Consider the following 26,064-nt stretch of genomic DNA (forward strand, 5'->3'; position numbering starts at 1 on the left):
ACACTAATGCAGTTGGAAACACCTGCCTTTTTAGCTCACCTACCTTGCTGTTGGGAGTGGCAGAGACAGGGTTGAAGAAGCTCAACCCCGGGGTCACCTCTGTGGGATCTTCCAATTTGAAGGAACCTTCCGAGTCTTGTGTCCGCTCAACAGTGACCAAGCTATCCTGAGAATCAGGTAGACAGATTATAAATCAGCTACCATGGTTACAAACTAGTCCAAACGTGTGAAGTACCAGCTTTGAGGACCTGATCAGTCAGTCATTCTAAGCAAGTCTTAAGGAGACCCTACTTGAGGAGAATGTAGTGTTTGACATGCTTTCTCCCTGAAGGAATGGAAAAATGCTTGGGAGGGAGGCCTCTGAAGGCAAAGGATTAGGTAGGATAGCAGCACAGGACATATCACTAGGCAAGGTTTAAAACGAGGCAAAGCCTTGGTCATTTCTTTGCCTAAGCTTTCCCCCTCTAAAATGTGCAGTATCCTTCTAGCCTCCCTACAGAGTGTTGCCGTATTAGTCTTCCTTTCAGATAGGGAAATGGAGGCCAAAAGAAAGAAGTTACTTAGGTAACAAGTTAACTCTGTGGTAGAACCAGGACTAGAATTAAAGCCTGTTGTCATGGAATTAGCACTGGATTAAGAGTCAGGAAGCCCATGGTCTAATTTTTTTTTTGTATGCTGTATGTATTTCATTCTTCTTCCACGTGAGAATCCCATTATTTCAGCACTATTTGTTGAATTTTTTATTTGTTTGTTTTGCTTTGTTTGTTTGGGGAAGTGCATGGGCCGGAAATCAAACCCAGGTCTCCTGCATGGCAGGTGAGGATCCTATCACTAAACTACCCTTGTACCCCCTCCATGCACTAATCTTAGCTGCCATGACCAGCTATGTAATATTAGGCAAGTTACATAAATTTATCTCTGGCCTTAGTTTCCTTCTCTCAAAAATGGAAGCATTTTACAACTGAAATTCTAAGAAGTCTATTATGTAAACAAGTAAAACGCAAGTTGCTTGGTTGAAGTAGGGTTGAACCTGACTCAGGTCATACCCCTCTGATCCAAGGCACTTTCATGGAGCCCCTATAGGATTCTAGAATCCAATTTGAAAAATGACAGGAATAGAGAATTTTTAAGGACCCTGCTACTCTGTTATTCTTGGCCTGACCTCTAGCTTGCCACTTGAGTCCTCTGATATCTACTATGCTAGGAGACTTTTTTAAATTAATTTTTTAAAAAAATATAAAAACAAACACAAAGATTCTTAATATATGATCATTCCATTCTACATATATAATCAGTAATTCACAGTATCATCACATAGTTGCATATTCATCATCATGATCATTTCTTAGAACATTTGCATCAATTCAGGAAAAGAAATAAAAAGACAAAAGAAAAAAATTCATATATACCATATCCCTTACCACTCCCTTTCATTGATCACTAGCATTTCAATCTACTAAATTTATTTTAACCTGTGTTCCCCCATTATTTATTTTTATTCCGTATGTTTTATTTGTTGATAAGGTAGATAAAAGGAGCATCATACACAAGGTTTTCACAATCACACAGTCACATTGTGAAAGCTATTATCATTATACAATCACCTTCAAGAAACATGGCTACTGGCACAGAGCTCCACATTTTCGGGCAGTTCCCTCCAGGCTCTCCACTACATCTTGAGTAACAAGGTGATATCTATTTAATGTGTAAGAACATATGGAATAAAAATAAACAATAAAGGGAACAAATCTTAAAATAAATTTAGTTTGAAATGCTAGTGACCAATGAAAGTGAGGTGTAAGGGTATGGTATGTACAATTTTCCTTTTTTCTGATTTCGTTTTATTTCTTTTTCTCTTGTCTTTTTATTTCTTTTTCTGAATTGATGCAAATGTTCTAAGAAATGATGAATATGCAACTATGTGCTGATATTGAGAATTATTGATTATATATATAGAACGGAATGAATATATGTTAATGGTTTTGTTCGTTTGTCGTTAATTTTTTTTTTAATTAATAAACAATTTTTTTTTAAAAAAGAGATAATCCCCATAAAAAAATTCTCCACTTGGGGAAGTTGAATTTTCCCCCTTTCTCACCATTTCCCCAAGGGGACATTGCAAATACTTTTTTACTCACTGTTCAAAGCACTCTGGGATTTATTGGGGAATCACTCTGGACAACCATACAAAATGTTATGCCCTACTCAAGGTTCCAAGTACTTATTATGTTCAAATAAGCTGTCCACATAAGTTATATTAGGAATTGCACTAGTCAAAATATGAATTTTGCACCAAATAAACATTTTTTGCTTTAGTCTCACACATAAGGTAAAATTTTAAAATATTTATTACCACCTATTTTCAACACCCTGCAGTAATGACATTTTTTGTTCCTCATGCAAAAATATTTTTAAATTTGTACATTTAGTCACGATCATTAAATGCTCTAGGCGTTCCTAGAGTATACCATCTCAGTCTTTATTGTCTATCTTTCTTTCTGATTTCATTTGGGCCCCCAGCCCTCCTCCCTCTGTCATTCTCACATTCAGCTTCATTCAGTGTTTTAACATAATTGTATTACAGTTAGATAGTATTGTGCTATCCATTTCTGAGTTTTTGCAATCAGTGCTGTTGCACAATCAGTATCCATTAAGCTCCAATTACCCAATATCTTACCCTATTTCTACCTCCTGATGGTCTCTGTTACCAATGATATTCTCCAAGTTTATTCACTAATGTCAGTTCATATCAGTGAGACCATACAGTATTTGTCCTTTTATTTCTGGCTAATCTCACTCAGCATAATGTCCTTAAGGTCCATCCATGTTGTTACATACTTCATCATTTTATTCTGTCTTACAGCTGCATAATATATAATCGTATATATATATACCACAATTTGTTTAGCCACTCGTCTGTTGATGGACATTTTGGCTGTTTCCACCTCTTTGCAATTGTAAATAATGCTGCTATAAATGTGGTGTGCAAATGTCTGCTTGTGTCCTTGCCCTCATGTCCTCTGAGTAGACACCTAGCAATGGTACTGCTGGGTCATATGGCAATTCTATACTTAGCATCCTGAGGAACCGCTAAACTGCTTTCCACAGCGCTTGTACGATTTGATATTCCCACCAACAGTAGATAAGTGTGCCTCTTTCTCCATGGCCTCTCCAGCACTTGTCGTTTTCTGTTTTATTGATAATGGCCATTCTGGTGAGTATGAGATGATATCTCATTGTGGTTTTGATTTACATTTCCCTAATAGCCAGGGAAGTTGAGCATCTTTTCAGGTGCCCTTTGGCCATTTATAGTTCCTCTTCTGAGAACTGTCTGTTCAAGTTTTTTGCCCATTTAGTAATTGGTTTGTCTGTCTTTTGTTATTGAGTAGAACAATCTCTTTATATATTCTGGATACTAGACCTTTATCTGATATATCATTTCCAAATATTGTCTCCCATTCTGTAGGCTGTCTTTTTACTTTCTTGATGAAGTTCTTTGATGCACAAAAGTGTTTAATTTTGAGGAGTTCCCATTTCTTTCTTTCTTTCTTTCTTTCTTCAATTTCGTGCTTTGGTTGTAAGGTCTAGGAAACTGCCTCCTAGTATAAGATTTATAAGACATTTCCCTACATTTTCTTCTAACAGTTGTATGGTCTTAGATCTAATGTTTAGGTCTTTGATCCATTTTGAGTTAGTTTTTGTATAGGGTGTGAGATATGGATCCTCTTTCATTCTTTTGCATATGGATATCCAGTTCTCTAGGCACCGTTTATTGAAGAGACTGTTCTGTCCCAGGTGAGTTGGCTTGACTGCCTTATCAAAGATCAATTGTCCATAAATGAGAGGGTCTATATCTGAACACTCTATTTTATTCCATTGGTCAGTATATCAATCTTTATGCCAGTACCATGCTGTTTTGACCACTGTAGCTCCATAATATGCCTTAAAATCAGGCAGCGTGAGACTTTGACTTCATTTTTTTTTTTTCCTCAGGATACTTTTAGGTATTCGGGGCACCTTGCCCTTCAAGATAAATTTGGCTATTGGTTTTTCTATTTCTGAAAAGTAAGTTTTGGGATTTTAATTGGTATTGCATTGAATCTGTAAATCAATTTAGGTAAAATTGACATCTTAACCATATTTAGCCTTTCAATCCATGAACACTGTATGCCCTTCCATTTATTTAGGTCTTCTGTGATTTCGTTGAACAATTTCTTGTTGTTTTCTTTGCATAGGTCTTTTGTCTCTTTAGTTAAATTTATTCCTCAATATTTTATTCTTTTGGTTGCAATTGTAAATGGAATTTTTCCCCCTCAGATTGTTCATTACTAGTGTATAGAAACACGACAGATTTTTGAGTATTGATTTTGTAACCTGCCACTTTGCTGTACTCATTCATTAGCTCCAATAGTTTTGCTGTGGATTTTCTGGGGTTTTCGTCATATAATATCATATCATTGGCAAACAGTGAGAGTTCTACTTCTTTCTTTCCAATTTTGACACTTTGTTTTTCTTTTCTTGTCTAATTGCTCTGGCTAGAACTTCCAACACAATGTTGAATAACAGCAGTGATAGTGGACATCCTTGTCTTGTTCCTGATCTTAGGGGGAAAGTTTTCAGTTTTTCCCCATTGAGGATGATGTTAGCTGTGGGTTTTTCATATAGTCCCTTTATCATGTTGAAGAAGTTCCCTTCTATTCCTACCCTTTAAAGTGTTTTCAACAGGAAAGGATGTTGAATTTTGTCAAATGCCTGTTCTGCATCCATCGAGAGATGATCATGTGGTTTTTCTGCTTTGATTTGTTGATACAGTGTATTACATTAATTGATTTTCTTATGTTGAACCATCCTTGCATACCTGGGATGAATCTTACTTGGTCATGGTGTAGAATCTTTTAATGTGCTGCTGGATTCAATTTGCAAGTATTTGTTGAGGATTTTTGCATCTACATTCATTAGAGAGATTGGTCTGCAGTTTTCTTTTTTTGTGATATTTTTGTCTGGCTTTGGTATGAGGGTGATGTTGGCTTCATAAATGAGTTAGGTAACTTTCCCTCCTCTTCAATTTTTTTTTGAAGAGTTTGAGCAAGATTGGTACTAATTCTTTTTGGAATGTTTGGTAGAATTCACATGTGAAGCCATCGGGTCCTGGACTTTTCTTTTTGTGGAGCTTCTTAATGACTGATTCAATTTCTTGTGATTGGTTTGCTGAGGTTGTCTATTTTGAAGCAAGTCAATGTTGGTTGTTCACGCCTTTCTAGAAAGTTGTCCATTTCATCTACATTGTCGAGTTTATTAGCATTAAGTTGTTCATAGTATCCTCTCATTACTTCCTTTATTTCTGTGGGGTCAGAGGTTATGTCTCCTCTTCCATTTCTGATTTTATTTATTTGCATCCTCTCTCTTCTTCTTTTTGACAACCTCGCTAAGGGTCCATCGATCTTATTGATTTTTCTCATAGAACCAGCTTCTGGTTTTATTAATTTTCTCAATTGTTTTCATGTTCTCAATTTCATTTATTTCTGCTCTAATTTTCATATTTCTTTCCTTTTGCTTGCTTTGGGGTTAGTTTCTGTTCTTTCTCTACTTCTCCCAAGTGGACAGTTAATTCCTCGATTTTTGCCCTTTCTTCTTTTTTGATATAGGCATTTAGGGTGATAAATTTCCCTCTTAGCACTGCCTCTGCTGCATCCCATAAATTTTGATATGTTGTGCTTTCATTTTCATTTGCCTCAAGATACTTAGTGATTTCTCTTGTAATTTCTTCCTTGACCCACTGGTTGTTTAAGAGTGTGCTGTTGAGCCTCCATATATTTGTGAATTTTCTGGCACTCTGCCTATTATTGATTTCCAACTTCATTCCTTTATGATCTGAGACAGTGTTTTGTATGATTTCAACCTTTTAAAATTTATTGAGACTTGCTTTGTGACCCAGCATATGGTCTGTCCTTGAGAATGATCCATGAGTACTTGAGAAAAAGGTGTATCCTGCTGTTGTGGTGTATAATGTTCTATAAATGTCTGTCAAGTCTAGCTTATTTAGTGCATTATTCAAATTCTCTGTAACTTTATTGATCCTCTGTCTAGATGTTCTGTCCATTGATGAGAGTGGGGAACTGAAGTCTCCAACTATTATGGTAGATGTGTCTATTTCTCTTTTCAGTGTTTGCAGTATTTGCCACATGTATTTTGCAGCATTCTGGTTCGGTGCATAAATATTTATGATTGTTATGTCTTTATGCTGAATTGTTCCTTTTATTAGTACATAATATCCTTTTTTCTCTTTTAACTGTTTTACATTTGAAGTCTAATTTGTTGGATATTAGTATAGCTACTCCTGCTCTTTTCTGGTTGTTATTTGCATGAAATATCTTTTCCCAACCTTTCACTTTCAACCTATGTTTATCTTTGGGTCTAAAATGTGTTTCCTGTAGACAGCATATAGAAGGATCCTGTTTTTCAATCCATTCTGCCAGTCTATGTCTTTTGATTGGGGAGTTTAATCCAGTAACATTTAGTGTTATTACTGTACAGGTAGTACTTTCTTCTACCATTTTGCCTTTGGGAATTTATACACCATATCTAATTTTCCTTCTTTCTACACTCTTCTCCATACCTCTCTCTTTTGTGTTTTCATATCTGTCTCTAGTGCTCCCTTTAGTATTTCTTGCAGAGCTGGTCTCTTGGTCACAAATTCTCTCAGTGATTTTTGTCTGAAAATATTTTAATTTCTCCCTCATTTTTGAAGGAAAATTTTGCTGGTATAGAATTCTTGGTTGGCAGTTTTTCTCTTTTAGTAATTTAAATATATCATCCCACTGTCTTCTTGCCTCCATGGTTTCTGCTGAGAAATCTATGCATAGTCTTATTGGGTTTCCCTTGTATGTGATGGATTGCTTTTCTCTTGCTGCTTTCAAGATCCTCTCTTTCTCTTTGTCATCTGACATTCTGATTAGTAAGTGTCTTGGAGTACGTCTATTTGGATCTGTTCTGTTTGGGGTATGGTGCACTTCTTGGATCTGTAATTTTAAGTCTTTCATAAGACTTGGGAAATTTTCAGTGATAATTTCCTTCATTAGTTTTTTCTCCTCCTTTTCCCTTCTCTTCTCCTTCTGGGACACCCACATCACGTATATTCATGCGCTTCATGTTGTCATTCAATTCCCTGAGTCCCTGTTCATATTTTTCTATTCTTTTCCCTATCAATTTCTTTTGCTGGTTGAATTTCAGATGTTCCATCCTCCAGTTCACTAATCCTATCTTCTGCCTCTTGAAATCTGAGATTGTAGGTTTCTATTGCTTTTTTTCATCTCTTCTACTGTGCCTTTCATTCCCATAAGTTCTGTGATTTGTTTTTTCAGACTTTTGATTTCTTATTTTTCTTCATTTCTTGCCTTCTTTATATCATCTCTCAATTCATTGATTTGATTTTTTTTCATAGTTTACTTTTTCTTATTAATTAACGGAAAAAAAGAAATTAACCCAACATTTAGAAATCATACCATTCTACATATGCAATCAGTAATTCTTAACATCATCACATAGATGCATGATCATCGTTTCTTAGTACTTTTGCGTCGGTTTAGAAGAACTAGCAACACAACAGAAAAAGATATAGAATGTTAATATAGAGAAAAAAATAAAAGTAATAATAATAGTAAAAAAAAAAAAAAAGACAACCAACCAACCAGACAGACAACAAAAAAAAAGCCTATAGCTCAGATGCAGCTTCATTCAGTGTTTTAACATGATTACTTTACAATTAGGTATTATTGTGCTGTCCATTTTTGAGTTTTTGTATCTAGTCCTGTTGCACAATCTGTATGCCTTCAGCTCCAATTACCCATTATCTTACCCTGTTTCTAACTCCTGCTGGACTCTGTTACCAATGACATATTCCAAGTTTATTCTCGAATGTCGGTTCACATCAGTGGGATACCTAGCAATAGTATTGCTGGGTCGTATGGCAATTCTATATTCAGCTTTTTGAGGGACCGCCAAACTGCCTTCCACAGTGGTTGCACCATTTGACATTCCCAACAACAGTGGATAAGTGTGCCTCTTTCTCCGCATCCTCTCCAGCACTTGTCATTTTCTGTTTTGTTGATAATGGCCATTCTGGTGGGTGTGAGATGATATCTCATTGTGGTTTTGATTTGCATTTCTCTAATGGCCAGGGACATTGAGCATCTCTTCATGTGCCTTTTGGCCATTTGTAGTTCCTCCTCTGAGAAGTGTCTGTTCAAGTCTTTTTCCCATTTTGTAATTGGGTTGGCTGTCTTTTTGTTGTTGAGTTGGACAATCTCTTTATAAATTCTGGATACTAGACCTTTATCTGATATGTCATTTCCAAATATTGTCTCCCATTGTGTAGGCTGTCTTTCTACTTTCTTGATGAAGTTCTTTGATGCCATTGATTTGATTTTTGATGAGGTTTTCCATGTCCGTTCGAATATTCTGAATTAATTGTTTCAACTTCTGTATCTCATTTGAATTATTGGTTCAGTCCTTTGACTGGGCCATAACTTCAATTTTCCTAGTGTGATTATTTTTTTCTGGCGTCGAGGCCTTTAATTACCTTAATTAGTTTGTTGTGGAGATTGTTTTCACTTGTTTTACCTAAGATTTTCTTGCTGGATGACTTTGTTGCCTATCTGTTCTTTGACATTCAGTTTAGCTTATTGTGGACCACTAGGCTTAAGTTTTGTTTAACAGAACAGAAGTTTTCAGTTCTTGTTTTCTTGTTTCTTGCCCTGCCTGTATGGTGCCTTCCCCTCCCTGACCCTTAGAAAGGCCTACGTAGGTATTATAGACCCCAGCCAGATTTTCCCAGACCAAACTGCCCTCCTGTCAGGAGGAAAGAGTCACCTGTATCAATTTTTCCTGAGGGTTGAGACCCAGCAGGTTGAAAGACTTTCCTATGAAGTCTCTGGTGTCTGTGTTTTCCCTATCCTGCCCGGTATGTGGTGCTTTTCTGCCTGCAGGTCCCACCAGCATAAGGTGATGTGGTACCTTTAAGTTCAGTGGACTCTCCCTACTGGGGGCATGGTGGAGGCAGAGGAGAGGTTCTAGGCTGACTTTAATGGCTTCAATTTTCTAAACCCTGGGGTATGAATTCCTTGAGGGAGGAAATCCACCTGAGCTGGGTCCCAGCCCTCTCCAGGGGAAGGCAGAGGCTCCAGACAAGCTCTCAAACAAGCTTGTTTCTGCCTATCTGGGGCAGTTGCAGCCTGAGAAGCTCTGCCACTGTATCCAAAGGCAGTCAAGCCTTTGTAGAAACACAGCCACAAAAAAGAAAGAGAAAAATTCTTCTCAGTTCAGGACCCCCGTTTCTCAGATTTGCCAATCAAGAGCATAAGTTGGTATGTTACTTTGTGTACCTTCAGATCCTATATGCCCCCTCCTTTCCTTCAGGGCCAGACCCTTTCAAGTATTATGTGGTATCTGATCATAAAACTTCTGTTTCTTTTTTCTTTTTTCTTTTTCCGTCAGCCCTGCCCCCTCGGTGCCAGGGCAAAAATCAGCAATTTCTGCTCTGACCAGGTTCACCTGAGCTGGGGGCCTATTTTTAGTAGTCAGAATTTGTGAATTAATTCCACAATTGGAGCTTAGTTGTACTCAGTCCCTGCTGCTAGTAAAATCCCTTTCCTTCCCCCTCTGGAAAGCTGCCTGTGGGGGAGGGGCACCAGCCACTGCAGCTTGGGGAACTCATGGTTCTGGGGGTCTCACAGCCAGTCCAGCTGGTCCAGACTGGTGTATCTCTATGTCTGGTCACTCACATGGCCCCAGCAGTTGTTCTTTACTGTTCCTGGCTATTTAGTAGCTGTTCTGGAGGATGAACTAAATCCCATACCTCGCTATGCTGCCATCTTGGCACTCTCCATGAGTCTTTGTAATAGAAAACTTATGGCAAGCTGTTCACATGTAGATGTTCAAGAAATACATTATGAATGATCATTAGCCTATGTTTGTTAGAATTACTGCATATCACATAGAGAGCTACAGTAATGAGCTTTTGCCATGGGCACAGGTAAGGCAAGTAGAGGGATCTGCCCTGTTTGGTGCTGCTCTTTTCAGGGCCCATTTGGCTTCCCTGAGTTTGCTATTCCTGGGAGCTATTTAAGGATAGCTATAGTTAGTTTGGGTCACAACAGTTACCATTATAAAGACAAGGTAGCTATTCTAGAGTCATGGAATAGCTGGTGCCCATGGAGAGGGCCTAAGAAATTAATGTCTCAAGACGTGAGAAGGATTAACTTCCTTCCTGAAAGCTGCCAACTCAGCACATGGCTCTTTCAGTTCCAGCTAAGCCTTTGAACTGGTTTGATCCTGCATGCCTTTATGCCTGCAAATGCCTGTTTTCTTGCTCCTTGTTCCTGCCTCAGAAACAGCCAAGGGCCAAGGCTGGGGGTGGAGAACATGCCATTTAAGTAAGGAAATCAGCTGCATACCTGGGAATTTCCTGAGAAGGACTATGGTTTCTGAAGGGGGTGTGTGGAAAGGCTAGTAGTGAGGAAGAAAGATCAGGAAATGAAATGCCTCTTTCTAGATGCAGAGGGAAGGAGAAAAGAGGAAGAGCTGTGTGAGACTCTAGGGAAGAAGCTAGCCAGATGTATGAAGGGCTGCTGAGAGGCAATAGCACTGCTTCTACCTTGTCTTGCTTGCGGTTCCTACACTTTGTAGGGTCACAGCTGCAGTCCACGCCGCAGTCTGACTTTTGTTTCCTGCACCCACACTGCTTGTTACCACACCAGCCCTTGCAGGAACACTGCAAAAATAGGTTGAAAGAAAAAACACATTATTAAAAGAGTTAGAAGACTGATTTAAAGTGCCTTTCCTTTATTTTCAAGCCTTCCTAGGAAAAACTGAAAGTACCATCATTGTTACCAAGCTTCTAGCTCTTCAGTCCTTTCTTCTTTAGTGAAACAGTGCTCAGCAAGAACCACCATAGGTTTATAAAGAACAAGTCATGCCAGACTAATCCATTTTCTTTCGTAGATACTACATTTGAACAGATACATTAGAGGAATGCCATAATAATGCCAGGCAGCTGATGCTCTATGATAACTTTATGGACCAAGTTTAGAATTGCAAGCTGGATAGCAGTATTGTTAGGAATGTTTAACGACTGAGTAGGGTTGCTCAATACCTTTAGATCTACCTAACTCTACTCTCATCCAACTCACATTCCTACATTTTGTTCATTGTCAGCCTGGGCTTTCACCTTAGCACTTTAATTATTCCATATTTTAATAAATCATTTACATTTGTATAGCACTTTACAGTTTTCAGAGTACTTTCATATGTATAAATATAAAGTGTTACTTGAATCTCATAACCAGTCTACAAAGTAGGCATATTTATCACCTGTAACAATGACACAAAGCTAAAAGGATTACTATGTAAGGTAACAAAATCACAATTCAAAAATATTTTGATGGCCTAGAATTATGGGTTGAAGGCAGACAAGAAAAAATTTACCAGGGATAAATTTGTTTGGTATTTAGGTTTCCCCAAATCAGTCATATAAATACAAGATGGAGGGAGATCTGGCTTAAAAAGTAGTTTGTGCATAAAGGGTATAGGAATTTGAGTTGTCAGCAAGCTCCATGAGTGTTGAGATGGATGTCAAAAAGCAAATGCAATCAGGCAGAGATCTGGAATTCAGAAAACATGGGGAGCAATTATTTCACTGTACCCTGTGTCAGTCAGCCACATTTGAAATAACCTATCCTATTTAGGGCACCATAATTTTTTAATGCATACAACAATATTGACAATAATAATTAAAAAAAAAACAATCATGTCTCCACCATCCCTCTGAATAAGTAAAATACAGATATAACTGAGGCCTACTGAGTCCACTTTCCTTATACCATTTACATCCCTCTCTTCCAGGGGTAAGCAGCCTTTGAACTAGGTGTTTAAACTCTTACTACATATGAGTTTTCATTAAAAAATAAAGAATTGTTTTATATGGTCTTTTTTTTTTTTGCATGGGCAGGCACCGGGAATCAAACCTGGGTCTCTGGCATGGCAGGCAAGAACTCTGCTACTGAGTTACCATGGCCTGCCCTGTTTTACATGCTTTTAAACTTTATATAAATGACATTCTATTATATGTTGATACATGTAGCTCCAGTTCCATTCATTTTCACTCTATGAACATGTCACAATTTATCTATCCTCCTGATAGTGCCAATTTTTCACTCTTCACAAACAATGTTAGTAGCAGCTAATATTGTGTCAGGCACTGTTATGAATACTTTACATGCATTAAACCCATTTGATCATAAGTATGTTTCCTTGTATGCATTTTCAGGTGTTCACTGTATGTGTTGAATAAAGAGGATGTTAAACAAAACAAAACAAAAAAAGAGATGAGTGACCAGAATGATAGGAAGCAGTGTTATAAGAGAAATGGTGGAAGAAAGGGGAATAGTTTGGCTTGGAAAAGACATAGGTGGCAGTGGCAGGCTCACAGAATGATGGACTAGAGTCAGAGGAAACCTTAGAGGCCATCTAAATCATGATTTGATGTGTTGATGCCCCTCTCTAACATCTCTGGAGCTAATTATTCAAAGCTCTAGTTATCCTGAAATAATAGTAGTTTCTATGTAATTGTTTAACCACAGGACCTAATTCTGCTATTTGGAATGATGCAGAATAAGCTTAACCCCACTTTCACTTTCATTTGGTCAAAACTTGAGCATAATTTTCACTTCCAAGACCCCCTCTGTCCAAATCTTCCCAAAGCTAAATGTACCCAGCTTCCTCAATGATTCACCACATGACATGGTTTCCGAGTTTCCTCAGCAGCTGGATTATATACCAGTTTGTCAAAGTTGCAAATATTTAATTGTAACATCCAAAACTGAGCAAAACTTTCCAGATGTGGTTTGACCATTGTGAAGAAGATTGAAACAAACACCTCCTTTGTTATGGACCCAATTATTTTGTTAATGAGGCCTAAAATCACAGTGACTTTTTTTTCTTGTCACACTTTGTGGATTCATACTGTTTGCAGTCAAACTCAAGCCCTTAAGTTTTTTTCATATAAGAATCATCACCTTTGTTCTGTACTTGTGAGGGTAAAATAAACCATTATAATATATTTTTTCTGATTATGAGAATGATATATTTCACTATATAAAATTTAAAAATATAGAAAAATATAAAGATTTAAGTTTTCCATCTGAAAATAACCACTATTGCCATTTTGATGTATTCCTTTCCAGTCTTTTATCTATGCTTATAAACTTATATATATATATATATTTCAAATTGGAATAGTATAGTACTTTGCTTTTTCACTAAACATTATTTATTTTTAAGGACATGGGAAATATATTTTTGAAAAAAGCAGCGTTTTAAAAAGAATTGTATGTAATAGTTCATCATGTTGATGTTAATTTATTTAACCAGTCTCCCACTGTAATTTTTTTTGCCATTATAAATAATGCTGCGGTGAATATCTTTGTACATAAATACAATCTAAATCTTACCATGACTGACAAGTCCCTGCAGGATGTGGCCCTTAACTACCTGTTTGACCTTATCTTTTATGGCTCTCTCCCACTTTTTAATACTCTAGCCACACAGGCCTTTCTATCTGTTCCTTGATACATCAACCTCATTCCTGTCCCAGGGTGCTTGCATTTGCTGTTCCCTCTTCCTGAAATGTTCTTCTTCTTGATTCTTTTCCTGACTTGCTCCTTCACTTTATTGTCTCATCTTCAATGTCTCCTACTCAGAGAGGCCACCCCCAGGTACTCTTCTAAAACATTCTTTTCACACCCCCATCATTTCTATGACATCACTGTATTTTATTTTTACTTTTTAAAATCTCTTATTCACCAGGTGGTTCTCTAGTGGGTCTATAAGTAATATTACCATATTGAAGATGAACAAGATTGAAAGGGGTTGTATAGACCTACAGGTCCCACTGATTAACACTAGAAATATGAATTAGTTCTCACAAGAATTACTTCAGAGCAAGTTGGATGGTGGCGCAGTGGCAGAGCTTGTGCCTGCCATGCTGGAGACCCGAGTTTGATTTCCAGTGCCTGCCCATGCAAAAAAAAAAATTACTTCAAAGATATGATTCTTGTACAAAGAGTGTTAAAGTCCAGGGTACAGGGGGAAAACTGCTATTACATTCTATGAGCTATGTTCAAAAGAAAATCATTAGCACCACCACAGCAACAGCAGAGGTAAATAATGGGGGGAGGGACAAGAGTTAAGAGGAGGTTTATATTTTCTATTATTTGGCAAGGGTGAGTTTATTGGTTTTCCTTCTCTTGGGAACAGTGAAATTATCTAAAATTGAGAATGTTGACGGACTGTAGACTTTGGGCCTTCTACATGATGCCCGATGAATGCAGGTGGCTGAAGGATGCACTGACGGAGAAGTAGATTGGTGAACGATAGTGTAGTATATACTTATGAACGAAGGTTGTACTGCTACAAAAAGGAAGTTGTGAGGCATGGAATGATGTGAATGAACATGTGGGACATTTGGTGAGACAAAATATGCCAGAAACAAAAGAACAATGGTATGGTCACCTTTAGAAAATGCTTATAGGAAAACAGGGGCCTAGATTATAAGTTTTTAGAGCAGACACATTAAGACTGGGGGGGGTGGTTATTATTTCTGGATTTTGAGAGGCTGTTTTATATATATATAATCTGATATTTACAGACAAGAACGAAGCTGAATAGGTTGGGGTTAAAGTAATTCAGAACATAGGGGTAAGGAAGACAGTGTCTATATTTTAGAACCACACATACTCTTTGAGACCATCAGAAGAAAGGTTTATTTGGTTTGGAACTGAAATTTTCTGTAGTGCATAATCTAATTCAACCCATCTGTATAGCTCATTTGAACAACTGAAACACAGGGAACACAGAATAAGAAAGAGGTCCTTCAATCCTGTATAGATTATTGCAATGCCTGGATATATCCTAGGGTATATTAAGCAGATAATCAGAAAGTATTGGTAAAGTCCCCTGAGGGATGGGAGAAAGAATACGGAACTATTAAACTTTACCATCAAGGAATCGCCTGATGTTGTGTCAAACTTCAGGGACACCCAAATCAATAGGTCGTGTGCTTGATTATGAAGCTTATGTAGGTAGCAGAGAAGCTTAAACTACCTATAGGCATGCCTAAGAGTTACTTCTGGAGGACCTGTGTGGTTCCTCAGATGTGGCCTCAGTCTCTCTAAGTCCAACTCTGCAAGTGAAATCATTGCCTTCCCCCCTACGTGTGACATGACATCCAGGGGTGAAAGTCTCCCTGGCAAAGGGGAGATGACTCCCAGGGATGAATCCATACCTGGCACCATGGGAACAACAATTTCATCCTGACCAAAAGGGGGAAAAGAAGTGTAATTAATAAAGTATCAGTGACAGAGAGGGTTCAAATAGAGTCAAGAGTCTACTCTGGAGGTTGCTCTTATGTAAGCTTCAGTTAGACCTTGCTATCTATCATATCCTGCCAAACCCCAACTAGGACCATTCCAACCAATCCTAAAGAACAGCTAGGGCAATATATAAGATTCCACAAGGTTTCCAGGCACTAGAGTAACTTTCCAGAAACCTACAACCTCCAGATGGTTCCCTGGTCCACATAAGATTTGAAACCTAGCCTAGCCTCTCCAGAATATCAGATAGCTCCATCTCCCTACCCTGTATTAGTGACAGACCCTTCCAATATGAAAAGTTCAGAATGGCATAGCCCAAACACCCCTAAGGAGAGGGATGGAAGATCAAAGGTGATGGTGGAGTTATACAGAGAAGATAGGATTTAACAAATGAATATAGATGCTGAATCACTAAACTGATATCTCTTTTAGTCTCCAGTATTTTTGAGCAGCTAGAAGTAAAAACTTAAAATTGTGAAATTGTAACCCATGTCAAACTCTGAAATATGTTTTACAACTAAATATGGTGCTGTGCTTTGAAATTTATAGCTTTTGTGTATATGTTTTTTTTCACAAAAAAGAAGGAATAAAAGTCGATTGTGATGATAAAAAAATATTTAAGCCCTCTAGCCTCCTATATTCTGGAGCAGCTAGAAGGAAAACTATGAGAGGATCATATGGTAGCCACGACAAACTCTGGGATCTGTCCTGTAACTACTTGTTGAAGAGTGCTTTGAAAACTATTGCTTTTTTATTTCTTTACTTTGCATATATGTTATACTATACAATAAAATAAGTTAAAAATATCTTATCACCATCTAAAACTATTGTGTTTTCTTGGTCAGGGTGTATCTCTCCCTATAAGAATCTTAGTTTCATGAGGGCAAGGACCTTATTATCTGTCTTGTTTAGTGTATCCTCAGTGTCTAGAAACAGTACCTGGCACATAGCTAGGTGCTCAAAAAAGATTTGTTGAATGAATAAATCTTCCTACATACCAATAATCATTTCCTTAGTATACATTCCTGTATATGTCTTCAGCTAGACATTGCTACCTATCATAGTTTGCCAACCCCCACCCAAAACCATTCTTGCCAACCCTAAAGAACACCTAGGGCTTTGTATGAGATTCTACAAAGGTTACATGCACTAGGATTACTTTCCAGAAACCTATAACCTCCAGATGGGCTCCTAGGCCAGATAAGTCCTGAAATCCAGAGGTGCCAGCCTCTCTAGAACATCAACTAGTTGATCCCATTTTATCAACAGCCCCTTTTAACATGAAAAGTTAAAATGGGCATAGCCCAAATACCCCTAAAGAGTGGGAGAAAGATCAAAGGAGATGGCGGAGTTATACAGAGAAAGTAATATTTAATAAATGAGTACGATTGCTGAATCATTATATTGCTATTTCTTTTAGTCTCCAGTGTCTTGGAAAAGCTAGTAGTGAAAACCTAAAATTGTGGAATTGTAACCCACACCAACCTCTGAAATCTGTTCTACAACTAAGCATTGCAGTATGCTTTGAAATTTATTGCTTTTTTGTATATATGTTATTTTTCACAAAAAAGTCGATTGTGATGAAGGCACAGCTACACAATGATACTGTGAACCACTGATTGTACACTTTGAATGATTACATGATATGTAAATATATAATATATATCAATAAAACTGCATTAAAAATTTTAAAATTCCCATATGTGGAATTACTGGGTCAAAGGATAGTAATATTTTTAAGGTTTTTGATACATATTTTTAAGTTGCCATCCAGAAAGGTATACCAATTTACATTCTTAATAGCAATAGACAGGGATGGCCATTTTATTCACTTTTGCCAACAAAAGAAATTGCAATAAAAAAATGCTGCTTTGAATAATGTAAGGTAAAAGATAGATTTCTATGATGTGTCCTAGAGGTACCTTACCAGGATGATATTGATCCACTGACTGCTACAGCTGGGGTAAATGGCCTTTTGACCATTTACAAATTCATCTAAATGCCTCAAAAAATACACCATTACTCTGTCCTTGATTTCTCGAATTTGTCCAAAGGGATAATATTATCAGGGCAGTATTTGAAGGGCTGTCATAAGACAGAACAATTAGACTTTCCCATAACCAAGTCCAACGGGATGATTTATAGGATAGCACATTTTAGCTCGACAAGGAACAATTTCCTAATAATTAGTGGAATACAATGGGCTGCCCCTTGAGACTTTGAGCTTACTTACCTTACTAGAAGTTTTCAAGCATGCAGTGGCTACATAAACAACTGGTAGGAATGTTTTAGAACAATCATGATATACCTACAGATAAACTTGCATCCATGCTGCATGTACTAACTGTAATTTCATCCTTGTTCTCTCTCCAGAAAACAGATCAGAATGTAAGAAGGAGAGAATGCCCTTACAACAGACATAACCTCAACTATATATACACATATGTGTGTATGTGTATCACAACTGCTGGCAATCCACCAGCATGTCCTAACACCACAGGTGAGAACCACTGTAATAAAAGGATTCTTTATAGAGAGTGGGAAGTAGAGTTAAAGTCCTCTAGGGTGCCTTTAAACGAGTGGGTCTCAATCTTGGCTGCACATAATAAATCTCTGGGGAGCTTTTTCTGAAAGGACCAGGCCCCACTTCAGACCAATTAAATCAGAATATCTGTGGGTGAAGTTCCAAGTCTCCCCGGGTTTAAAAGCTCCCTTGTGGATTCTAATGTGTAGCCAGGGTTGAGAACTATTGCTTTAGAGTCTATAATTCCTCTAGCACTGATTTCAGTGCTAGAATTCAGTTACCATGTATTTCAGAATAAGATCTGGTGATAATTTTAACATAAAGGATACCAGGATAGTAATTAGGAAACTCAGGCTCTAGTCCTATATCTACTACTTGGCATGATCTTGGACAAATCAATTCATCTAAATCAGTAAGGTAGAGACAAGAATATCTGCTTCCTCTTTTCTGCCAAAGGGGACAAATGAGAATATATGTAAATTGCTTATAGTGCTTTAATAACAATACCTGTATGGTATTTTATTGTTTGCTGGATACTTCTGCATGTATTTCTTCTTTTAAGTTCTCAGACACCATATAATGCCACACTAAAATTGTTACTTCAAAAAAAAAAAAAAGAAAAGAAAATTGTTACTTTCCCTTAGGACATTAATCATTAATGCTGGAAGGAACCTTACACATCATCTACTCTAGCCTAATCCCTTCATTGTATAGATAAGGAATATGAGGCCCAGAGAGGTTAGGTGACTTGCTTATGGTTACCCAACTAATCAGTGGCAAACTGAAGACTAGAATTCATGTCTCCTGGCTTCTAAGCTATTATTTTTTCTACCACAGCACATGTGCTACTACACTGCATGTTAATACACACAGGAAACATGTATGATGGAGGAAGCCTACTTTTTCAGTATTAACTCTGCATAAGTCATCATTTTGGTGCCTGCAGCAGTTGTATTTTCAGTAGCCTAATGATAGTACTGACCAGTTTCAGCTGGGTTAAAGCAATAATTAGGATGACTTTCATGAAAAGCAACAAGGTCTAAAGCTAATGTGTTTATAAGTAGTCAGATCAAAGAGCACTCATAGCATCCATGTACTTTGAGGTTTCAAAAAAGGGGAAACTAGAATTTATGCCAACTTGCTCCCCTTAAAAACCCAGCTGTATACTTTCAAAGTTAAAACCAGTGAAACAGCCCAGAAAAGAAACATTTCTCATCATATCAGACACAGGATTTATCATTGATTTTACTAGCAATATTTGTATACTTTATTTTCCTTTTTAATCTTATAGCACCAGGGCTATAATAAGTATAATAAGCTTTCCTCTGAGGACAAGTACACTCATATGCTTCACATTTGGGAACTCCTTTCCAGGGGTTAGGTTCTCCACTATTTGTTTCTGTGTGTGCCTCTCAATTCTGCCTCCTATTACTTAACTGACTTTTAAATTCACATTTAGCTTATGTACCCCACTTCAACCATAGTAGAGATTTCATGCTTGTGGAGTAAATGAATGAAAAACAGCATGTTCTGTCCCATTTTCTCTAAATACCCCATCCCTCTGCAATGCTATTACCATTTCTAAGTCTTTGCAATATACTATTTATCCTGCCAGAAATGTTCTCTCAGTTGCTTCTAAGACTTCATCTACCTTTCTGTCTTATAATGCAGCAACAGTCATCTCTTTCAAGTTATCTTCCTAAACTATACCTATTTGGGTTGGCTTTATAGTTGCTCTTAAAAACCCCAGTCCATTTTCCAGAGATGAATAGTCTTAGGTTCTATGGTATGCTTCTTTCTTTGTCTTTTTTCATCAGATTATAAACTCACTGAGGCCAACGCCGACCTTTTAGTTCTAGGGCACAGAAAGGTTGAATTCTTGATGACTACTGATTGACCAAGTTACTTAATGCCCCCCATTTGACTTGCTTCTCTCTAGAGTTGTGGCTGTACAGGGACCAGTTCCCCATGTGGTGAGCTATCAGCTAATGAAATCAAGCAACGTTGCAGGAAGCCAGAAAAGGTAATTTGTGAATTGTTCTCTAAGCAGAATGTGACTGCAGGGCACTGTAGGGTAGCAGTGGAGAACTTTGGTGCCTGTGAAGTTAATGTTTCAACATAAAACATCTAGGTTTGATAATTAGGTAGGGTGATCATTGTGTAAGTAAATAAAGCATGCCTCAAAATCTAATTGTTCCTAATGTTAAAATAAATTTAGTAGATTGAAATGCTGGTTATCAGTGAAGGGGAGGGGTAAGGGGTATGGTATGTATGAATTTCTTCTGTCTTCTTTTTATTGCTTTTTCTGAATTGATGCAGATGTCCTAAGAAATGATCATGATGAATATACAACTAGGTGATGATAGTGTGAGTTATTGATTATATAACAAGAACGGAATGATCATATGATAAGAATGTTTATGTTTATATATGGTTATGTTAAAAAAAATCAAATTGTTCCTAACTAGACTTAACTTGGTGTGTTTGATCTTAATTATTCGCTTTTTCTGTATCCTCTTTTACCTATTAACCTAGTGAGGACAATCACTTTATTAGGTGAGGAAAAAGTTCCCACTCAGCTTCTAATCCGCAATTATCACTAGACATGACCATGGTATGGTGAAAACAAAGTAGAGTCATAAGATTTGGTTTCAACTCTTGATTGCCACTTGGTTGTATGTCTTTGGGCAAGGTCATTCCCTCCTCTAGGTCTCAGGTCCATCTTTAAATTGCAAATGATAATAAATACCTCACTGGATTTTTGTGACAATTAAGAGATAACATATATGAGACTGGTTTGTAAACTGTAAAGTGCTATAAAAACGTGAAGGATTATTATAATCTCTTTGTAACGTGTCTCAATGAAATGGTGTAGAAACTACCTATCTAGACTGGTAGAACCTGAAAACATGAAGACAGTTCAACTGTGCACTCAGGTGTTCTCTACACTAGTTCCAGGTTTTACATAGAGCTGACCCAACAAACCCCACTCAATGGAGTCAATCCTTCTGATTGGGATTCAGGGGGCTAAGGCGCAGGATATGGGGCCAGCACATTGCTAGATTCAGAGAGCTATCCCACCGGCAGAAACCCCTGACAAAGGCAAAGAGCTGGTTCCTACCCCTTGGATGTTCTTTCTGGACACCTTAACTAATTTTGTTGGCTTCCATTCTTCATCATCCCCATCGTCACTATCACCATCACTGTCACGGTCACTGTCACCATCACCATCCTCAGGCCCATTCACAGAATGCTCTGAAGAATATTTTAGATCCTCAACGTCCATGCTTTGTTCCAGGAACTTTTCTTTAACACGGGAAGGTTTTGGCTAAGAAAAAAAGTTTGAATGGCTATTTAATAAAGAATAAAAGAAGCAAGTGTGGCATCCTATCTTCCCAGTAGCTGTTGCCAGTTATATTCTCAGAGCAAGGACTTAAGACTCTCTCAAATATGCCCCACTTGACTTCATCAATGAGAAGAAATATTGCTTTAGCCTTTGGCCTCAGTCTTTGAAGGGAAATAAACTGGAGGCTGAGCAATCTGAGGGAGGAAAGGATGGGATTTATGATATGATGAGATAAGCATCTTTGGATGGACAGCTGAACACTGCTCTTTTCTCTTACTCCTCCTCTTCAGTTGTTACATAATGCCTGTTTGGCCAAAAGTCAGTCTTCCGAGGAGGGAGAATGCCTATTTTCCTCAGGATTGTAGTGTAGCTTTCTTTATCTGGAAGTCCAAGGAAAATTAAGATGCTAGAATTTGAGGATTATAATGCTCCATCTCTTATAAAAGGCTATTTTAGCACACTTACCCTAAACCTTGGCTATGAAAAAATATCCCAGGCACTGAACATATTTTACCTTAGGAGGGACATATTCGAAAGAAGAGTCTGGAGATAGAAGGGTATCTTTAGGAAGATGAGATTTCTGTCTGCTGGCTACTTGGAGGAGGGTCAGTTTCTATTAGAAAAAGAAGAGACAGTGTATAATGCAGGGAGTGTACATGGCTAAAACACAAAGATTACTAGGCTTCAATGGCTAGCTAATTTTTAAACCACAGTAAAGCACCTATCAAGGTCACCATTTGATTTGGAAGAGACCAAATTCAAAATTTTGTGTTTATACCATTTTGAAATGCACATGACTATGTCATATGGAAACACAACATAGAATACAATGTAGAGCCAAGTCCTCAAGCTAAAGGTTGCTCTAAAGGGCTGGCCTCTGTAGTACCAGGGTCTCCCAGGGTTTACCAAGAGGGTTGGAAACCATATTACCTGCTTGATGATTTCATTTTCTTGGAAGAGCTGCTGATTTTGCTCACACACTTCTCGCATCTTTTCAAGTTCTTCATCCTATTTCCAGATAGTGCAGTGATAGGTGGGATTATTTTGGGCACTACATGTGGGTTACCAAACAACTCACACAGATGAAAATATACTACTGCCAAGTTGCTGGAGGCAGATGGTTTTCGCACAGCACGCATTGGCACCCAGAAAAAAGATTCCAGTTCCTAGGAGCCCTGAATGCTCGGTCTTTCTCAGTGTTCCCAAAAGCCCTGAGGCACTCATAGGAACCACATGTTCTGCCCTGCACACCTTCATTATTCTTTTCCATTCTCTAGGCTCACATCTCTTATTCACATCAGGATGCTGATTCAAGAAATCCACAAGTCCGCTCTGTTTCCTTGAAGTCTATATACTTCATTAACTCTTCTGAACATAGACTAGGCAGTTTATTTGATACTCTAATAAGCCTGATTAAACTGAAATGATTCTTCGTTTTTCTGCCTGGCACTTAAGATAACCTTAACTAGCATGGTTGTGTCTTAGATGGGAGGTGCCAAGAAAATTCTAGAGACTCAGGTAAAAGATTCAAAGATGGACTAAAATAGTGCTCTAACATGCTACTAAAGGGTGTGGTGTTCCCAGCCTCTGGAAGAAATTCAGACCCCAGGCATTTACAAACATTTCAGGTTTCAGCTAAGAAGAACAAGCCCAGAAAGATGAAGTAGATATAACTACTGGATGATTTCACTTCCTTAACTGTTCAGAATTCAGGTTTCAGGCAAAACACCAGCAAACCTCAGAGTCTGCTATGGAGAATGTACTGCTGTTTCTATTCCTGAAATGAGATTATTCTATGTGTGGCTATACTCTAAGTAGCCCTAAACTGATAAAATAGGGCCAAAAGCAGTAGAGGCTACAATTATAAACATTTTTTAGTAGTTCATTAGTCTCTGCATTGATGCAATGGTCTAAATCAGATAAGATTCTTAATCAGGCCAGTGAAACCCATCTCTGGCAGTCTTTCCCTTGTTATCATACCTGAAACTTGAGTGTGCTCAGAAGCTGTTGCTCCTTTTCATTCACTGACTCTTCCAGCTGCTTCTCTGCCATCTGGCTTTGCTGCAACTGGCTGAGAAGGTACAGAACCTAGAGAAAAATACTCATATAAAATGGGCAGCACTGAAAGAATAAGGAGAAAAAGGAATTTTGGCTTAGTTCAAATAGTTTTCCAGGAGACTCCTATATGGCTTAACTAAAATGTTTTCTTTTGCTCTCACTGCTTGAAAAAGCAAGCATAGACATGATGTTCATTAGCGTATTAATTTTTTTACAAACTGTTTTTACTGAAATACCTTCAAAAACATATAGTCCAACCAAAGTATACAATTAATGGCTCAAAATATCATCACATAGTTCTGTATTCATCACCATGATCATTTTCAGAACATTTGCATCACTCTAGAAAAAGTAAAAAGAAAAAACTCATATATCCCATACCCCTTACCCCACCTTCTCAGTGACCTTCTTCTACCACCTTCTCAGTGGTAGTGTTTCCATCTACCCAATTTATTTTACCCCTAATCCCCCCACCCATTATTTATTTTTTGCCCTTATTTTCTTTAAATTTTTATTAATAAAACCAATCAACATGCAATATGAACATTCTTTCTTTTCATCACATAGTTGTATATTCATCATCATGATTTCATAGAACATTTGCATAAATTCAGAAAAAGAAATAAAGACAACAGAAAAAAATTCATACATACCCCTTACCCCTCCCTTTCATTGATCACTAGCATTTCAATCTACTAAGTTTTTATTTTAACATTTGTTCCCCCTATTATTTATTTTTTAATTTTATTTTTTAAATACCAAAAAACACCAAACGCAAACATTCTTAACTTTTGATCATTCCAGTCTACATAGATAATCAGTAGTTCACTATATCATCACACAGTTGCATATTCATCATCAAGATCACTTCTTAGAACATTTGCATCAACTCAGAAAAAGAAATAAAAAGAAAACAGAAAAAAATGCATATATACTATACTCTTTACCCCTACCTTTCGTTGATCACTAGCATTTCAAACTAAATTTATTTTAACATTTGTTTCCCCTATTATTTATGTTTATTCCATTTGTTTTACTAGTCTGTTGATAAGGTAGATAAAAGGAGTATCATATACAAGGTTTTCACAGTAACACAGTCACACTGTGAAATCTATGTGATTACACAATCATCATCAAGAAACATGGCTACTGGAACAGAGCTCTATATTTTCAGTCAGTTCCCTCCAGCCTCTCCACTACATTTTTTAAAATTAATTTTTAAATTTTTTAAAAAATACCAAAAAAACCAGTCAAATGCAAACACTCATAACTTTTGATCACTCCGTTCACATAGTTGCATATTCATCATCATGATCACTTCTAGGAACATTTGCATCTATTCAGAAAAAGAAATAAAACGAAAACAGAAAAAATTCATACATACCATACACCCCACTCCTTCACCTCACCGATCACTAGCATTTCACTCTAAATTTATTTTAACATTTGTTCCCTCTATTATTCATCTTTATTCCATATGTTTTACACGTCTGTTGGTAAGATAGATAAAAGGAGCATCAGACGCAAGGTTTTCACAATCACACAGCCACATTGTGAAAGCTATATCATTATAAAATAACTGACAAGAAACATGGCTACTGGAACACAGCTTTACATTTTCAGGCAGTTCCCTCCAGCCTCTCTACTACATCTTGACTAATAAGGTGATATCTATTTAATGAGTAAGAATAACCTCCAGGACAACCTCTTGACTCTGTTTGGAATCTCTCAGCCACTGACATTTGTCTCATTTCATTCTTCCCCCTTTTGGTCGAGAAGGTTTTCTTAATCCCCTGATGCTGAGTCTCAGCTCATTCTAGAGTTTTTCTCAATCCCTTGATGCTGAGTCTCAGCTCATTCCAAGATTTCTGTCCCACGTTGCCAGGAAGGTCCACACCCCTGGGAATCATGTCCCATGTAGACAGGGGGAGGGTGGTGAGTTTGCTTGTTGTGTTGGCTGGAGAGAGAGGCCATATCTGAGCAACAAAAGAGGCTCTCTTGGTGGTGACTCTTAGGCCTAATTTTAAGTAGGCTTGACCTAAACTTTGTGTGGTTAAGTTTCATATGAACAAACCCAAAGATTGGGGGAACAGCCTATAGCTTTGATTGGCCACACTGCTTGTGAGAATATCGAGAATTCAACTTGGAGAAGTTGAATTTTCCCCCTTTCTCACTGGACTTTGCAAGTACTTTTTTATTCACTGTTCAAATCACTTTGGGATTTATCAGGGAATCACTCTGGGCTAACCAACAAAATCTCATGTCTTACTCAAGGTTCCATGTACTTATGGTGTTCAATTAAGCTGTCTACATAAGTTATATTAGGAAATGCACTAGACAAAATAGAAATTTTGTACCAAATAAACATTTTTTGCTTTAGTCTCACACATAAGGTAAAATTTCAAAATCTTAATTACCATCTATTTTCAGCACCCTGCAGTAATGACATTCCTTTGTTCTTCCTCATGCAAAAACATCTTTAAAATTTGTGCATTTAGTCTCTATCATTATACACTCTAGGCATTCCTAGATTATACTATCTCAGTCTTTATTGTCTTTCTTTCTGATTTCATTTGTGCCCCCAGCCCTCCTTCCTCTATCATTCTCACACTCAGCTTCATTAAGTGTTTTAACATAATTGTATTGCAGTTAGGTAGTATTGTGCTGTTCATTTCTGAGTTTTACATTCAGTCCTGTTGCACAATCCATAT

General features: G+C 37.5%; 1 protein-coding gene across 1 annotated transcript in view; it reads right to left on the minus strand.

The window, feature by feature from the left end:
- KIF4A (kinesin family member 4A) overlaps positions 1-26,064 on the minus strand; it is a 230,614-nt gene that overhangs the window by 1,020 nt on the left and 203,530 nt on the right. Inside the window, exons 25-30 of the mRNA XM_077145000.1 lie at positions 23,276-23,383; positions 22,226-22,303; positions 21,810-21,908; positions 21,071-21,277; positions 10,652-10,768; positions 44-166 (exon numbers count right to left, since the gene is read on the minus strand). Of these exons, the coding sequence (XP_077001115.1) occupies positions 44-166; positions 10,652-10,768; positions 21,071-21,277; positions 21,810-21,908; positions 22,226-22,303; positions 23,276-23,383 (732 nt within the window). The remainder of the gene's footprint in view (positions 1-43; positions 167-10,651; positions 10,769-21,070; positions 21,278-21,809; positions 21,909-22,225; positions 22,304-23,275; positions 23,384-26,064) is intronic.

This window comes from Tamandua tetradactyla, chromosome X (assembly GCF_023851605.1).
Source record: "Tamandua tetradactyla isolate mTamTet1 chromosome X, mTamTet1.pri, whole genome shotgun sequence".
Classification (NCBI taxonomy): domain Eukaryota; kingdom Metazoa; phylum Chordata; class Mammalia; order Pilosa; family Myrmecophagidae; genus Tamandua; species Tamandua tetradactyla.